The sequence below is a fragment of the Onychomys torridus genome, chromosome 14 (genome assembly GCF_903995425.1).
Source record: "Onychomys torridus chromosome 14, mOncTor1.1, whole genome shotgun sequence".
NCBI lineage: Eukaryota > Metazoa > Chordata > Mammalia > Rodentia > Cricetidae > Onychomys > Onychomys torridus.
In genome coordinates this window covers 59,333,535-59,352,179 of record NC_050456.1, presented here as the reverse complement: position 1 = coordinate 59,352,179, position 18,645 = coordinate 59,333,535, and the positions used below count along the sequence as shown (strand labels likewise).

At 44.9% G+C, this 18,645-nt stretch overlaps 1 protein-coding gene across 2 annotated transcripts in view; it reads left to right on the top strand.

Moving 5' to 3' along the window:
• Ston2 (stonin 2) overlaps window positions 1–18,645 on the top strand; it is a 148,151-nt gene that overhangs the window by 63,303 nt on the left and 66,203 nt on the right. For both annotated transcript variants that reach the window (XM_036206422.1, XM_036206423.1), the window contains exon 4: window positions 880–1,077. In XM_036206422.1, coding sequence (XP_036062315.1) covers window positions 880–1,077 — 198 coding nt within the window. The remainder of the gene's footprint in view (window positions 1–879; window positions 1,078–18,645) is intronic.

The window sequence follows — 18,645 nt, the reverse complement described above, 5'->3', positions numbered from 1 at the left end:
TTTGTATCTCTAACAGAAGATAAGGGTATTCCTGATGTACTCCTTTTAGCCTCAGGGGAATTCTCATTTATGCATCTGATCTTTTGTTAGTTTGTCTGTCTTGAGTTGACTGAAGGTTTGTTCTTTATCATCACATGAGCCATACGTACTCAGACTCAGCAGGAGAACAGGGGTGGAGGGTGGCTCTGGTTTGTTCAGTGGTCCTCAGGGTATGAAACTCCTCAGCTAAGCTTTGCTTACCTTTCTAGTTTCCAGATTTCACTTGGCCTCTGGTAATTCTTTTCTTTCTTGATAGCTAGGTCTATGCTGTGCATTAAATAATGTTAATATACTTTACCTAAGAGCTATTTTCCATAGTAGTCCAAAGCACCTGATCCTAACCTAGGGAATGGCGGTGCTATAACAAACTTTTACAAGCTCATCTTGGCTCTCTTGTTTTCTATTTGTGTAGTGGCTTTAGAGGTGATGGTCTGGTTTTGACAGTCTATGTTTAATACAGACTGTCAGGGAATGACTTTGGTGCTTCTTCTGACATAACCAACAGATAGTGAGGGTCTGACTTGTGGACAGATAAATGTCCTTCCTCCCTAGCAATCTCGAATTCTAGCTGAAGATAGGGATATAGAGGGGGGTATTCTCATTCAGACTACCATGCCAACTAACCCATCTCTCCAGCCCCTTGACATGCTTTTGCTAGTGACTCCCTGTGAGACCTCGGTCAACCCATTTTCTCTCTCCACATCCCAGGTGTTTCCGTGCCCTCTGTGACAGCTGCCATGGCCTCGGATCTGAGCGACACCAAAGTAAGACAGATGTGATAGACGTAAGCAAAAGACAACTATTTATATTGTGCCCTCTTGGATTTTCGTCTGTCCTCAGCCCTCACATTGACCATGCCTTGCTGGACGTGCCCTTCCTTTGACTCTTTGAGAAGATGCCCTTTGACCTCAGAAAGCAGCTGGACCACCCATTCCGAGGACACCAGCAGTCCCAGTGTTGCTCCTTCGTACACGGACCTGCAGCTCATCCATGCGGAGGAGCAGGCGAGCGGCAGGGCGTCCAGGACCGACTCCACCGGTAAGCCAGAGTTCCAAGCTAGAGCATTCTGCGGATCACTTGTGGTGCACTCAGATCCTCCTCAAGCTCTTCATTCCCCGCCAGCCAGAATGAATATATATGTGGCTGTCCAGTTCGAAAGCCAGCACCCTCAGTGGTTTGCAATGGCATGGGGAGAATGAATAAAGAAGACTGGCTGGTTGCTCGGCCAATGATTCACATTGGGAAACCGTCTGATGGTGTATCTTAAAGTGTTGCTCTCCAACTGTTTCCCTGTCAATGTATTCTCTCTTCCAATTGCTGCTGAGCTCTGTGTGATATTCACGAGGGTCAATCTTTCATCCTACCTCCCACACGTCCTTCCTCCTGAGCAAGAGGAAGGTGAATTTCCACAGAGCGAAATTAATTAGGTGAAACAGAATGAGAATCTGGGTTCAGCCACACTGCCCAGACTGCTAATGATTTCGCAGCCAAAGGCCTGTAGCACTGTGCCTTCACCGGGCCGTGCGCTGGTCTTTAATGTGCCCACAGTCTCATTTGGAAAGCTTTGCAGGAGGCGTAGGATGGAAGTCTGGCCTTCATCGCTGGTGGAAGTGGGGTCCGCCAACAAGCACTGTATCATGGGCTCTTTGGAATAGTAATGGAAAGATGTAAGGTCTTGTTTTTTGTGCCAAAGGATTGTTTTCCTTTGAAAGGGACAAGAATTCCTGCTGGTTGCTCTATGGGTGGATGGGTGGGACTATTCTAGTAGATACCCCACAGTGTCAACGGTGTTTTGTTTTCCTTCTCAAAAATATTGTGAAGTTTGTCCCTAGCTCGTTTTTTAGGTTCAGGTAACATTTTCTCTCAGGCAGTATGCTGGTAGATTCTACCAGCATTAAGAGTGATCCTGTACGGAAAGTCAAAGGTTCAGGCAGGATTTGCTTTGGAATTTGATAAAATGGCCTGCCAGCATAGTCCACCAAAGAATCTATCTTTACCAACCATTGTTCTTTGAGGCATTTTGTTTTCATATACATCCCTTCAGTCTGTGTTAGTCTCTGTGACTGATGTGGCTGTTAAATGCCTCGCAACATTTCCACCCTGGGACCATCTCGTGCATAGGAGGCACCTGCAGCAGCTGGGGCTGTTGGGGAAAGAGGCTGAGCATCCTCTTCACCTCTCATTGCCTCCCGCTTCCTCCTCAAGCCTTTAGTGGGAGGAAGCACACACTCTTCGTACTGTTTATGGACGCTCACAGTCATCCGTTCAAATCCTGGTTCTGCCATATACCAGCCACATGCTCTTCGGCAATCTTTACACTATATACAATTATAGATGCACATAGACGTGTGTGCATGAGTGTGTCCCCATTTTGACCAAATGCCTGACAAGGAACAACTTAGTGGCAGAAGTTCTTATGACTTGCGGTTTGAGGGGACACAATCCGTCCCAGTAGGCCAGGCACAGTAGCAGGTGGCTTCACGGTTTCCAGAGCATGTGGCAGGGACTCCTCACCTGCTCATGTCTTGGTGGAACAGGAAGCAGACAGACAGGAAGCAGAGCCTAGTGAATTTCAAGATCCACCCCAGTGACCCCACTCCTCCAGCGACCATCTACAACCTCCCCAAACACTACCACCTGCCAAGAACCCAGGGGATAATCACATGGGACTATGGGGAACGTTTATGAAAACTAAACCACTGAATGGGGGATGAGAGAAGGAGAGAGAGTGTGTGTTTGTGGCACTAGGGATCAGACGGAGGGCCACGTGCATGCCCCTGTGCTACACCAGGCACATCTCCAGCCCAAGACCCTTACTATCTTTACGACTCAATTTCATCATCTGACAAATAGAAATAATAGCAGTGTGTACCTTACCAGGTGAGACAATTTATATAGAACAACTTCCATGATGCTTGACTTGGAAGAGCTGATACCAGGGATAAAATTTCCCTGCCAGATAATTCTCATGACTCTGGGGAGGTACAAATTGGGCCCTTTACTGAAGACAATGTGAAAGTTGAACTCATTTGCTAGGCAAATGCTCTATCATTGAGCCACATCTGACTCCAAGGTAATATATATATATTACGTTTTTTTTTAGATGGTTTCTCTGTGTAGCCTTGCCTGTCCTAGAACTCACTCTGTAGACCAGGCTAGCCCCAAACTCACAGAAATCTGCCTGACTCTGCCTCCTGATTGCTGGAATTAATGGCATGCACCCCACACCCAGCAACTATAATTTTTAACATCATCCTTTTCTCAGTAATATTGTTAATAGTTCATCATCAAGAACACCTCCTTCTCCCGGCACTCAGGAGGAAAAGGCAGAGGGATTTCTGTGAGTTTAAGGCAAGGCCAGCATGGTCTACAAAGCAGATGCCCATTCAGGAGTGTTACACAGAGAAGCCCTATCTTGAAAAATCACAAGAAAGAGAGAGAGAGAGGGAGAGAGAGAGAGAGAGAGAGAGAGAGAGAGAGAGAGAGAGAGAGAGAGAGAGAAGAAAACCTCCTTCCCAGTTTATCAGGGTCCTGGAAGGAGGCAGATGATACACCAGGAGGGGCTTATTTATTAAGAGAGGATTGATTGAGGAAGCAAAAGCTGGAATCACAGGACAGCTCACTCCCGTTCTCCCTGGCTGAGCAAGTATGATGACAGCAGCCAGGACAGGCACTCTGTGTGTTGTCACCTTAAGGTAAATACATGTGTGGCACTCAGGCACGGCCAGCTGGATAGTAGATTGCAGGGAGCTGAGTCCCAGCCTCCTTCCTCCCTGTCATCCATGCAGGAGTTCTGCAGGGATTTGGGGCCTCACACGACCTCATGATTTGCAGTGTAATTGCAGAGGGAAGGGTTCTGTGCCCAGCCTACACTTTCTTCTCCATTTCCCACCAAGGGGACAATTAGAGGAGGAAAACAAACAGTTCCCTGGAGTTGGTAGATTCCAGGGATGGGGTGCTGGAGAGCAGAGATGATGTTTTCTCTAGAGATCGCCGTCCCAGGGCAAATGACAGGAACATTGGGTCCCCCAGGTCTCCCTTGCCTAGACAAGAAAGGCACACCTGTCACCTTCCCCAGGCAGAGAATGCCACAGCAATTACACACGTGATCAGCCAGAGGATCAAGGGAAGGCGAGCAAGCCTCTTCCTTAACCCTGTTCTAAGCAGGGAAGTAAAAACACGGAATTATGTTTGTAGTAGTTACATGCAACTTTAAGTTGTAGGCTTAGGCTCTGGTGTTTGCTTGTGCAAAGGAAACGTGTAGATTTTAGTGTGAGAATGCACAACTTTAGGACTAGAATGTCTGTTAAACGGAGGCAAGAGTTATCACCATCCTAGATGCCTGGATGTTGTTCATATCTAAGAGTCCAGCATTTCCCAACCTGTGTTCTACATTGCAATAGAAACATGAAGCAGGATGCTGGGAGCCCTTGGGTTAGGTCATGCTGTGGTACCTTTCTGGAGATCCATGATGTGTAAAGTTCTGAAACATATGCATGTACTGTGTATAAATACATATATGAACATATGTGTTTATACACACACCCACACACACACACACACACACACACACCCACGTATTCAGTTTTCTGTTGAGTTATTCTGCCTGTCTAGTCAGATGTCAATATACAGAAACCTAAAACACATCAGTTAGCAAGTTTTACCTGGAATTACATATCTGTACTAGAGAGTTAGGAAAAAACAGAACTTGGAAAGAGATATTTCATGACCTCCTCAGATGAGTTAACTTTTTATAAAGTCAGCTGCCCTACTTTGTCTGTGTGTTGCTAAACCTCTTGACCTTTTTAAAAAGAGCTGTTGTTTTAAGTTCTAGACCCAGTAGATCTAAAAGTGCACTTTGCTATGTTTCCTTTGTATATAAACCATGCATACCTTTATATGTAAAGTCATGTATTTTAAAACAAATGTAGACCAGATGATCGTGGTTCATTTGCATTTTACTGACTGAGGCGGAATTCTGCCAGAGAAGGAGGCTATCCCCAGAGAGGACCCTTTGTTTTTCTTTCTCAGAAACAAATGTTTGTTAGATAAAGAGGTATGGGCTGAAGTCTTTAAAGTGTTTTGCTTATTTGCTGCATCTTCCTCTTCCCCACCCCCTTCCTCCTCTTCTTCTTGGCATGTGTGTATATATGTGTGTGTGTTATGTATGCAGGTGTATGTATGTGCACGCATGCTCATGCACGAGTGTGTAGGGCTGAGGAGTTGATGTAGGTATCTTCCTCAGTTGCTGTCTGCTTTCTTTATTGAGGCAGTCTCTCGCTGGCTATGGAGCTTACAAATTCCAGCTAGTCTAGCTAAGCACCGTGTCCAGGGAGGGGATCCTCTGCTCTGGTTGGCACTACAGACAGCCACCACACTTGGTTGACACAATGTCTCTGGGCACTCAAACTGCTTCTCATGCTTGCCTGGCAAGTGTCCCCCCCCCCCCCCCCGCTGTACCATCCCCCCAGCCCATGGAGGCCCTACATTTGGGTGACACCTACATTTGGGTGACACCTTGTCAGTGTATCAGGAAGATTCTCTTGTCATTATTTGCTGAGGTTAGTGTGAGAGTCTTACCTACCCTTAGGTGCATGTCTCTTTACAAGGTAGAACTCGCTTCTCTGTCTTGTCCATAAGCATAAACTAGAAGGAGGACTAGAGTCCTAGGTCACAGTGATTGCCATATGCATGATGGGACTGAAGTAATTTTTGTTAATGCAAGACACGTGTATATATCCTCAAAATTCTTTCAGCTAATTTTCATAGCAGTATATAATATGTGTGTGAAAAACAAAACCACTGTTTTTTTAATTCCTCCCTCTATGCATTTCAGAGACAATTATAACTGTTTAAAAAATTAATGACATTTCTTTCTTTGTTTGTTTAGTGCGTGCGTGCGTGTGTGTGTGTATGTGTGTTTGTGTGTGTGTGTTTGTTTAGTGTGTGTGTATGTGTGTGTGTGTGTGTGTGTGTGTGTGTTTAGTGTGTGTGTGTGTGTGTGTGTACGCACGTACAGTAGGGATTGAATTCAGGCCAACGCAGGTTTGGCAGCCAGCACTTTTACCTGCTGAATCAGTTCTGCCTGATGATTATAATCTTGTGAATGATAGTTTCCTTTCTCCAAATTCAAGAGTAGAAGAATCGTTTTTTTAAAGCAAATTACATATGTTTTCTCTTTCATGAAAAACACAAATTTAACCTGAACATTTGTTTCTGGAGTGTCTGCATCTTCTTTCGTTGCACATTTTGTGGTGGTTTTGGTTTTGGTTTTGGTATTTTGGTGTTTCAAGACACAGTTTCTCACTGTAGCCTTGGCTGTCCTGGAACTCACTCTGTAGACCTGGCTGGCCTCAAACTCACCTGCCTCCGCCTCCTGAGTGCTGGGATTAAAGGTGTGTACCACCACTGCCTGGCACATTTTGTGTTTTACATTTTCATGGGTATTAAGAAAATAGCCCTCCCTCCAACAAATACTTCCAATGGCTGCTTTGTTTGAAACTCTCTCCAGAGAAGCTTGAGAATTTCTCAGAGCACAGATATTAACAGAGTCTTGACATTTACCAGTCATGGAGAACAAAGAAGATTATTGGATAATACTTTCCCACAAAGAACTGGTGGTCTGAAAACAGATCTTCATTCTCATCATTAAAGAGATTTTCACATACAATTTCAGAATATTTCTCTTTTTATAGAACATCTGTTACGTGCCAGGCAGGAATGTGCTGCACACTTTATACACACATTATCCAATCTTCACAGTCTTAGAAGCCCATGTTACCACCCCATGTTATAAATGCAGAAATAATACCTAAAGGGTCCCAGAACTAAAAAGAGAAGCAGTGTGATTCAGCCCATCTCTCTGCACCGCTCACCAGCCCGGTGCCTGGCAGGCTGTGAAAGGCCAGTGCTAGAGATACAGTAAGCTGTGGGAAGGAGCAATGACAGAGCCTTCCCCGGGGTTGCCCCAGCTCTGTCTGCCTCTCCCAGGAGCCGCATGTAAACCTCCCTTATGCAGTTAATTCAGGGGAGGAGAGAGAGTTAGGAGTCCCCCACCAGACAGAGCCTTCCCTACCCTACCTCTCCAGCACTGCGTCTGGCATGTTGACATTCCACAGTGGAGTTTTGTGGAATAAAGTAATTATTTTAATTCAGGGCTAAAAGGCCCTCATTTGCAAGCTTATTTCCAATCACACAGGTTTAAGTGTCTTTGCTCATTGAGCAGAAGTGCAGGGCTAGGTAAAAGGGGATGAATAGTTGGGACTAGTGTGGTAATGAGTCTCCTTTCGATGTCTTCAAGTCCTGAGCTGTTATCTGTGTGTGGCGGCGGGGTTGGAAAGAAACTGCCAACACGGCTGCTCCATGGTATGGTTAAGGGGAAGGAAGGTCTTTATTGGAGATAAGAGAGAGAAAATATCCAGAGACACCTGGAACGGTCCAGAGCAGAGAGAGAGAGAGCAGCAGACTGAACATGGCCAGCAGACTGAACATGGCCAGCAGACTGAACATGGCCAGGGCTCTCTGTGAAAGAGAGAACAGCAGAGGACAGAGAACGGAAGAAGAGCAAGGGCAGAGACAGAGCAAGCACAGGGAGACTAGCCAGCGTTATAAGGAGGGTGAGTGGCTAGGAGGAAGGAAGGGCCAGGAGACCGCTGTGGGGGCTTTAAATGTAGAACAAGTACTTGTGACTAGGACCGAAGGAGCCTGGAGCCCAGCATGGACCTTGACATGCTGATAGGTGCCACAGGTATACATATGTTCACTGGAGACCCAGATGTCCATCCCTTCTGCCAGAGGTAAGGGAAATAACTCCTTTTGGGAACAGTCTTCACAGGTTCCTGAGGAATGCTGGCTTCTACCAAACCACTAGGTTGAGCTCATTTCTGGATGGTTGGACTGGCTTCTGGAGTTTGGGGAACTGGAGTTTCCTTTGGACCTGACATTAACTAGTTTGCTTGTACTATTCATTTAACTTTACTGTAGATTGTTTTTAATCTTTTTTTTTCTTTATTATTATGTGTTTTAAATTTTATACATCAGCCATGGGTTCCCCTGTCCTCCCGCCTCCCGCCCCCACCCCCACCTTCCCCCACCCTCCATTCCCATCTCCTCCAGGATCAAGGCACCCCTGGGGATTCATTTAAACCTGGTAGATTCAGTACAGGCAGGTCCTGGTCCCACAGACTGGGTGCTGTGAGCCCCCAGCTGGATCAGGCCCTCTGGATAAGTGAGACAATGGAATAGCTTGATTTACCGTAGTCTTTTAATTAAAAAGAAAGATTAGAGAGTGTGTGGGTGCAGGGAGGGTGTGCTCTGAGTTTGGATGCCTCCGAATCTGACTGTCCTACACAGTCTTTGACCAAAGCAGCCACATTTCACCCCACCCCCATTTATTCACCTCAGAGTGTGAAGAAACTGAGTGGGAGAAAGCTTATTGCCATGATATTACATTTGGTTCTCAGGCTTTAGGAGCCATCTGTCTGGGGCAGAAAATCTAAGAAGAGCAAAGCTATGGTGTGATATTTCAAATATTATCAAAATGGCATCTGGAATGTCTGAATAAAGTACCTGAGGTTCCCCAATTGAGATTTTTTATTATTATTATTATTATAATTCCCTTCTAAAATTGCTTAGGTGCTGATGCTGAAGTGTGTGTTGGGGGTGGCAGGGAGGAGGATGTCTGCAATGCTTTGCAGTGATTACCTTCTGTGGTGCTTGCTCTTCGTGTAAACGAAGACACCAGTGTCCACGGTCATATATCAGTTAAGAAACAAAATTAAGATTGCTGCCTAAGGTTTGTCAATGCTGCATGGCTCTGCCTGTCCCAAACCTGGTCTTCCGGAATCCCAGCCAAGCCAGGCACCATTTTAAGCTGCTGTGTTTCCTCAGTCCTAAAGCGGTCATCAGAAGTAGATACTTGGAATCGCTTAGCATCCAGACAGTTCATGAACTTGGGTGACTGTAACCCGCATTGCCCCTCATCTCTGGGGAGCATTTTCCTTGATAGTGGGATGTGGTCAGCAAATCAAAGTACTATTAACAGTGTATCTTATATAGTCAATACCTATATCAGTCTTTTCTCATCACTGTGACAACAAACATCTCTGACAAGGGCAGCTTAAGAAGAAAGGATTTCCTTTGGCTCATAGTCTGAGGGTACAAGCCTTCATGATGAGGGAGTCATGGGAGCAGGAATGTGAGGCATTTGGTCATGCTTGCATGTGCAGTCAGGATGTAGGATGAAGTGTTAAATGGCCTTATTAATAAAAACCCTGATGAGCACTTAAGATGTGGCTGGTGGAATAACTTAATTTTTCACTTTAATTCATGGGAATGTAAAGACCTGCATGTAAGTGGTGGCTATGTGACAGGCTGGATCCTAAACTCAAGGCAGGCACAGACAACATAGGACTTCAGAGACAAATTCATATTAAAGAATTTTAAATAGCCAGGTGATGGTGGCACACACCTTTAATCCCAGCACTTGAGATCTCATGCCTTTGCTGGGAAACATACACGCCTTTAATCCCAGGAAGTGATGTCTGATCAGAGAAAGGAAACAGAAACTTGCTCTCTTGAGGCTAAGGATTTCGTAGAGGTAAGAAAGTAGCTGGCTTGTTCTGTTTCTCTGATCTTTCAGCTTTCAGGTATGTTTACCCCGATCTCTGGCTCTGGGTTTTTTGTTTTGTTTTGTTTTGTTTTTTAATTAATAAGACCTTTTAAGATTCGGTTACACCTCTGTAGACCAGGGTGACCTCAAACGCACAGAGACTGTGCCTGCCTCCACCTCCCAAGTACTGGTATTAAAGGCATGAGCCACCACTGCCCAGCAATTCTGAATTATTTTATTGGGAGTTTTAAATGTAGATAATTTTTGAATAAATGACCAGATAGCCTGAGAAGGATAGTGTCTGACATGTTAAGTAGCTTTCCAGATAAGCAACATAACAAAATTGGTCTAAATAAAATTATAATTTGCTCACCAAAGCTCTCGTTCAAACTATTCAACACCAGAAAGTTCAGGCGTCAGAAAGAATTGTATGCTGTGCTATTTTTAAATAAGAAAATGTTAAATTTAATAAAATGGCCATAGATATAAATTCCTGAAGCCATAGTAACTGGTACATAATCCTTTATCAGGTTTTTTATTGTTATTTTATTTAATTACCACCAAAGCCTTTCTAAATAAACGTCTTTCTATTTGTACATGGGCTCATAGTGATCGGTAGTATTTTGTTTTGTTTTGGTGCTGGGATTGAATCCATATGCTAAACACATGCTGTATTACACCCCCAGCCCATTTAGTTCCTTTAAAAAAAAAGTTATTTGAAACAGAGTCTTTCTATAGAGCCCAGGCTGACCTCAGCCTCTAGGTAGTTCTCCCAGAGGCTGGGATTATAGGTATATGCTGTCGTTCCTGGCTCCCATTTAGCCTCTTTGTAAGTTCAGCCAGGTATAATGGTGCACTCCTTTACTCCCAGCATCCCGGAGGCAGAGGCAGAAGGATCACCCTGAGTTAAAAGCCAGCCTGGACCACATAGCCAGCCAAGAACTTAAAAGTGATTGTCTAGTAGAATTTCTGCATTTTACACACAAAAAAACACCAGTGCCTAGAATATATCATGAGCAGAACCCAACTTTCTACCTCACCCATTTGGTGAATGTGTTGCCACCTCAGAGACTGGTCAGGGAGCATTGGTAGGCTGCTGTCTTACTTAGGGTTTTCTATTGCTGTGGAAAGACTCCATGACCACGGCAGCTCTTATAATGAAAACATTTAAGTGTGGTGGCTCACTGACAGTTCAGAGGTTCAGTCCATTATCATCATGGCAGGGAACATGGCAGCATGCAGGCAGATGTGGTGCTGGAGCTGAGAGTCCTACACCTTTGACTCAGAGGCAACAGGAAGTCGACTGACAGTCACACTGAGGGAAGCTTGAACAAAAGAGACCTCAAAGTCCGCCCGCCCCTCACAGTGGCACACTTCCTCCAATAAGGCCACATCCCCTAACAGTGCCACTCCCTTTGGGGGCCATTCTCTCTCAATTCACCATAATTGCCTTTCATTTGATTACTTGCTAAAAGTCCCCCCCCCCAAAACCCCTAAAAAAGTGGATTATCTTTCTTAAGGTTTTAGTTCACTCATACAAAAGGTAAAAAGTAGTGGACCAATGACTAGGAAAACCCTACCAGAATACATTATTTTGCTCTTAACAGCATGTTTGACATCATGAATATTTGGCCATAGAAAATCTTCTGACTTCCAAGTTAATGTATGTTAGACTCTGCACCACTGCTGCTGGTTCCGATGTACTGTAGGTACAATGTCTTGGTCTTTCTGTCTCTGGGGCCTCCTGTGTGGAGACCTGCAGTCCATCTTCCCACTGGAGATGAGTTGGAACTCTACACCAGAGAACCTTTTCTCAGCCTCCCAGCTTCAGCCTTCAGCCCTCCCTTCCATTCTCAAATGGCCCAGGTTTTCAGAAAGCTCCTTGTAGGTTATATGTTAACACAGATCCTCTCCCCCCCCACCCCCACAGACACACCAATAACATGACAGTTGGTTTTCATTTTCCTTCCAGGGAAAGCCTGAGTTCATAGCTTAACCTTGGTCAAGTGACAAACGTGGCCAACGGCCCAGGAGGCAAAGCTTCCAGAAGAGAGTTAGAATTCATTGCTCTTGGGTTTGGCTGTCACAAGACTGAAGAGCAAATGGATGCCGTCGCCTTGCGGCATATCTGAAAACACAGATGACCACCACAGACAGAACAGTGAACATGAACATACTGTCCCTGTCTGGTAGCAGCACCCAAAATGTTCATTGTTTCTCTTGTCTTTTCTGTGAGCTTGATAGTTGACTTTTCCTCAGTCATTTGTGGAGTGCAGCATGTATTCATTGGCCAGGGCTGCTGTAACAAAATACAACAAGCTGGGTGGCCGAAGCAACAGAAAGACATTTTCTCACAGTTCTCCAAAATCAAGGTGTCAGTAAAGTTGATTTTTTTTTTTCCTTTTTCCTGAGGCCTGACTCCTGGGCTTGCAGTGGCCAGCCTTCTTTGTGGGTGTTCAGATGGTTCTCCCTGTGTGTGTCCATGACTGTGATGGCTTGAATAAGAAATGGTCCCTACAGGTTTGAGTATTTGAAAACTTGGTCCTCGTGGTGGTTTGAATAGGAATAGCCCCATATCCAATAGGGCTCATATATTTTAATGGTTAAGTGTTGGAGCCCACTAGGTTTCCTAGTAGCTGTACCCAGCAGGACTGCATAAGAGGTTGATTGCATCACAGGCCTCAGTATCAGGTGTTTGTAAGGGTCTACTCTTGACTGTAACTAGCAAGGGGGAGGTGTTTGCTCCACCCCTTGGCATTGTTATAAATAGAACTTTGGAATAAAGTTCGGGGCCAGTGGATAAGGATTCAGGCCCACTTGAGTCTGTCCTGTGTTTTCTCTCCCCTCTTTATTTCTAACTAAGTCTCTTATTCCTCATTTCTCAAGAGTCCCTGGGGTAAGTAAACGTGGGGGCTGGTCCGCCACAGTTAGGGAGTGGCATTAGGAATTATGGTCTTGTAGGAGCAGGTGTGGCCTTGTTGGGGTGGGAGCGGCTTTGTTGGAGGAAGTGTGTCTGTGGAGGTGGACTTTGGGGTTTCAGAAGACCAAGCCAGGCCCAGAGGCCCTCTCTCTTCCTGCTGCCTGCCAATCTGGATATAGAACTCTCAGGCACCTATCCAGCACCATGTCTGCCTACCTCCATCTTTCCCACCATGATGTTAATGGACTCAACTTCTGAACCTGTAAGCCAGCCCGAGTTAAACATTTTCCTCTATAAGAGTTGCCATGGAGGGGTTGAGGATTTAGCTCAGTGGTAGAGCACTTGCCTAGCAAGCACAAGGCCCTGGGTTCAGTCAGTCCTCAGCTCTGGCAAAAAAAAAAAAAAAAAAAAAAGAGTTGCCATGGAGCCAGGCGGTGGTGGCGCACGCCTGTAATCCCAGCACTCGGGAGGCAGAGGCAGGTGGATCTCTGTGAGTTCGAGGCCAGCCTGGTCTACAGAGCTAGTCCAGGACAGGCTCCAAAGCTACAGAGAAACCCTGTCTCGAAAAACAAAAACAAAAACAAACAAACAAACAGAGTTGCCATGGTCACGTTGTGTCTTCACAGCAATAGAATCCCTAAGTCCCGAGTTTGTGGTAGTGTTTGGGGAGGTTCAGGAGATGCAGACTTGCTGGAGGAAGTATGCCACTGGGGGCAGCTTTGACAGCTTAAAGCTTTGTACCACTTTCAGTCCACTGTCTGCTCAGTGCCTGCTGTTATGGATGTGAGCTCTCAGCTTCCTGCTCCTCCCACCATGCCTCTACCCCACCACGCTGGACTTGTCCCTCTGGAACCATCAGCCCTAATAAACTCTTCCTTCTATACGTTTCCTTGGTCAATGTGTTTTATCACAGCAATAGAAAAATAACTAATGCAATGGCCTAACATCCTGCACATCTAAATATAGTCATATTGAACTAGAGATCACAAAATACCTTCATTTTTAACTTAATTGCTCTTATAAAGAACTTATTTCCAAATATAGTCACATTTTGAGGTTAACTTCAACATATACATCTGTGGGGATACAGTTCAGCTTGTAACACTATGTGAAGGCAACTCAGAAGTCCCCTTCCATCCCTGTTGAAGAACAAATTGAAACTGTAAATCCATCCCATATAGTATTTCTGCAGCCGTCATAAGTAAGGTCACTTGCTATAGAAACTGGATCTTGGATCTGACACTTTGTACATCGCCTTCTTCTCATAGTTGTAGTAAGGAGAAAAGAGGTGTCTCGGCCTACTAAGCCCCTCCATCAGTGTTTGTAGCTGCTTACCTACAGAGAGACTGGGTGGTTTTCTGGGAGGGTGACTAGTTTACCCTGCTGGACTCATTGGCTTATATGCTAGTCTGAAACTAAGTTTTACAGGAGAGAATGCAAAGTGGCGGGAAGAAATGATTCCTTCTCATCAAGTGAGCAGGGTAAATGATAATGTCTATTGTCCTGGTAAAGCTTAAGTGACTGAAAACATCTATTTGTTGGGATAGAAGAGATGAGGATTTGCACACAAGGACAGTGGGAAGCGCTTTCTGGAGGTATTCTAACAATCCACTCCAGGTTAAATGTCATACTCTTTATTAGTTTATCCCAAGGAAATAATTATTCATGTGTCTGTGTGTGCAGTATAACACTGCTTATTTTATTTATTTAGTTAGTTTTTTTTTCAAGACAGGGTATCATTATGTAGCTCTAGCTTTCCTGAAACTCACTATGGAGACCAGGCTGGTCCACAACTCACAGAGAGCCACCTGCCTTGGCCTCCCAAGTGCTGGGATTAAGGGCAGGTGCCACTATGCCTGGCAGGCAGCGCTATTTATGTTAACAAAAGCAAATAATCACAGCCCAGATACCAAGTATCAAATGAAGTGTGACCAAGTATCAAATGAAATGCTGTGTAGGCGTGACAAGTATCCCAATTACATCATTAAAGGAGAAGGAAGGTTACCTTCCAGTATTGTGGAGCACTCTTGTGATTCTAGCTTTGTGGTGTTTGAGGCAGGAGGGTCATGAGTTTGAAGACAGCCTGGGCTATACAGCAGGTTCAGGCCACCCCAAGATAAATAATAAGCCCCTGACTCAAACAAACCCACAAAAAGAGCAGGTTACTAAATACAACGTGTCACCATTTTGTTGAATTGGCCACTATGTAGTTTTAGAATACATTTACATACATTAGAAAAGTCTGATGGGATGTATCCTGAAGTAATGATGCTACCCTTGACTGAGGTGCACTGTAGGGCTCTTAGGACTTAGCGTGCCTGTTTCTGCTGGAGAGATGGGCTGCTGTAGTTGTCTGAGGTTGGCCCCTTTGCTTTGGGAAAGCCAGCTCTGCCAAGCTGTCTTTTCTGTGTGAGAGAGAGCTCTGTGGTCATTCTTAACTCTTCTCTGACATAAGGCAAGTTACTAATTCATAGCAGAAAGTTCCATCAGCCGGACAAACCAGGGCTACACACTAGCTCTATCATCCCCGAATTGTTTGACCTCATTGTTTGACCTTTAGCTCCCTCACCTATAGAATGGAAGTCATAATAGCATAAGGTTGAGCTTGTAGATTTGTTCTGAGCGTTGAGACCAGGCACATGAAATTCCCAGAACACAAGGATTCACTTCTCTGGTGATAGCAATATAATACACGTTAATTTTTTTTTTTAATTTTTATTTTATGTGTATGAGTGCTCTGCCTACATGTATTTATGTGCAGCACCTGTGTGCCCAGTGACTCTGGAGGCCAGAAGAGCTTGTCAGATCCTATGAAACTAGAGTTACAGATGGTTGTTAGACATCATATGAGTACTGGGCACTGAAGCTGGGTCTTCTGCAAGAGGAACCTGTACCCCAAACCACTGAGCCATAGCTCTACCTACCCCCATATATACATTAAGAATCTTTATATTCTAAAGCCAAGGCTTAGCAAGTAGAAAGAAAAAAAATTATCATGTAGAAAGAAGCTAAATTTATCTAGGAAAAAAAATCCCTCTTTTATGCCCTTTGCTACCTTTCTCAAAAGATCTTTAAAAATCACCCTTTATTACATTTTTATATATTTTATGTTATTGCACACAGGTGGAAGTCAGGGAACCATCATTTGGGTTCCTGGGATGAAACTCAGGTCAACAGACTTGGCAGCAGGCTCCTTTACCCACTAAGCTGTGCCGGCTCATTTTCTATAAGTTTACTAATATATTAATGGCCCAGTAACTTCGGTGTGATATTTTCATGCGTGTATACACTTCGGTTGCGTTCACTCCCATCTCCTTCCCTCCCACTTCCTTGTCCCACCTTCTACTTTCATGTCTCTTGGTTTGGGGTTTGGGGTTGGTTGTTGTGACCCAGTGACTTTTCTTGTTTGGTTTGGTTTTTGACCTGAGGATCTAACCCAGGGCCTTGTGCTACCACTGAGCTAAATCCCCAACCCAACCCAGTGACTTTATCAGGGTTACGTGCAGGAGCAGAGTCAAAAAAAGGGCTCCTTACAGGAACATGGACAACTTACCAGGGACTACACCACTGAAGAAAATGTCTCCCCAGTAACCTATAAGCGTCAGGGAGAGGCAGGGCCTCCTGAGCCCCTCCCTCCCCCGTGAAGGACTGTTGAAAGACCCAGTCTCATGCATATCTTATACAGACAATTATAGCTTCTGTGAGTTAAAGAGTCCTCAGCTAGTTTTTATAAACCACCCTTATTTTTTTTAAAAGGTGATTTCCTTCTCTTGTTGTTGGTCTTTTGTTTTTAATTAAGTTTTAAGTTACTGTGCAAAGTTACATTGTTTTCATACTCCTCTGTCACTGTGTTTTGCTTGCATTCATCGCCCTGTACTCCCTCTTGCTAGTTCTTTATTGTGCTCCCCAGGTCACATATATGGGTGGTTTCTTGTATTCTCTTAGTTCACATGACTCAACCCAGCATGTTCTGTGACCCAGCTGGTGACTGGCATTGCACTACAGAATCAGGATCAGCAGCTCTCCTGGGAGAGTGAACAGATAAGAGTCCATTTCCACCCAGGACCCCCAGGACCAAGTTCTCAGCACAGAGGAGATTTATTTGCCCCAGGGGGACAGAGGGCAGAGAATAAGAGACAAAAACAGAAGATAGAGGAAGACAAGGACTGCCTCTGGATAGAGAGGAGACAGATGTGGCCCATAGGCAAATGTCAGTTTCTAAAGGTACAAAGGGAAACCCTGTGTTAGGATGAGGTGTTTAATTTTAATTGGGCATGTTACATAAAATCCCAAAGGGGCTTTTGATTGCTGGGCTTCAATACTTGGATAGCTGGACTTCGGTAGTCAGCTTCAGGAGGAGGAAATAGCCAAATAAGGGAATGGACCTTGGGGGCTAGCTTCAGGAATGTAACCCAAAAGTTTTTAACAAGGCAGAGGGAAGGGGAGAGGAGGGCAAGGCCTGCCAGAGCCATGAGTGTCCTTCAGAGAGCAGCCAGGTCCCCTCCACAGGATGATTGACCCAGCACCTTAGTTTGCCCCCGAGAGTGTCCCTGGAGACTTACTGCTTCCCTTCTGCCGAGTTGCTATCCTTTGCAGCAGAGGGTGCTGGGAGGGAAGGGCCCTTTCCCACTTTGGTACTCCGCAGTCCCGAACTCTTCCTTGCACTGGGGATCTACTGTCGACAAGGCTGCTTCACTTCTCTGCTCTTTCCAAAACAACTAGTTAATCTTTACTTTCAGCTCTTGGACTTTATTCTCCTTCCTTAACACTTCAGTCCTGGTGACTAAGAAAGATTACATTTCTCGTGAAAACATTCCATTTGCCTCCCAATGACATAATAATCGTGTCACCGCCACCACCACCGCCACCACCACCACCACCACCTACCGCCCTTCTGACAGGGTGATGCTTTCACCCTGTGGATGTCAGGCTTTACCATGGGACTTGCTTATGGGTTACTGCCAGCAGCAACTGCCCTGTGCTCCCTTTGTCCTGTCAGAGCTGATGGGTGATTGATAGCTGTCAGTGATGGGTGATAGCTCACAAAAGCTGGGAACCCGGAGCACGCTGCACAGCCTACAGGCAGCTCAATAGGTGGAAGGGTGTCCTTTCCAGGTGCCTACCTCAGTCAGTCTAAACCTCTTCCAGGTAGCTGGCCTGTCTAGTTTCAGAGTCGTCTTTGCAGCTTTTCTCCTCTGTGTCTCTTAACGTTACAGCTCAGTTTTACTTCACCTGAGAGGGACTCTTAGCTTTTATTGATTACTCTGGCATGGAGGGGCCTAGTGAATTTGGTCAGTTTCAGGGACTTCCTGAAGTTGTTTTGAGTTATTTACCCTCCTGCTTTAGGAGCTTCCCAGCAGGATAGAATGTTACAATATCAGTAGAAACTATTACACAACAGAGATGAGAAGGGGGGCCACATACCAGCAAATAAGATCTTTAGCATTCTGTATTCATGCACACACGTGCACATGCATCTGCACACATATGAATATACATGAACATACACACACACACACACACACACACACACACCTATACAAAAAAGGAAAAGAAAGGTGTCTTGGCTTTACCTAATGTTAATATATGATTTTAGCAGAACTTTTTGCCATGATATACACAACTGTATTACCCAGAAGAGTCTAGACGACATCTCAAGGGCTTTGTGGAGCTCTGGGAGTCAACAGGTACGTTCCCCCAAATCCACGTAGTTGTTGTAACTGCTACATCTCAATTGCAAGAATCCGAATTTACTCTGAGACCTAATTTCCATCAGTGATGGCTTAGATGACCAATATTTGATTTTTCTAAGAATAGGACTCAGGGCCAGACTTTTGAAGAGGGGCTTAAACCCTTAGATATGACTAGTAGTTGGTACTATTTTTTTATTTTCCAAATCTATCCCTTATTTATATGCTTACTTTGAATGAATCCACAGTTCTATATTCTCACCCTTGTATTAAACAGAACTGTCGCAAGGAATGTTTTTCAGATCATTGTGGTGATCAAATTCAATGGGAGGAAGCTGCTGGGACACAGCTTTTCTGACATGGATTGAGTTATCCAGTCCTCACTC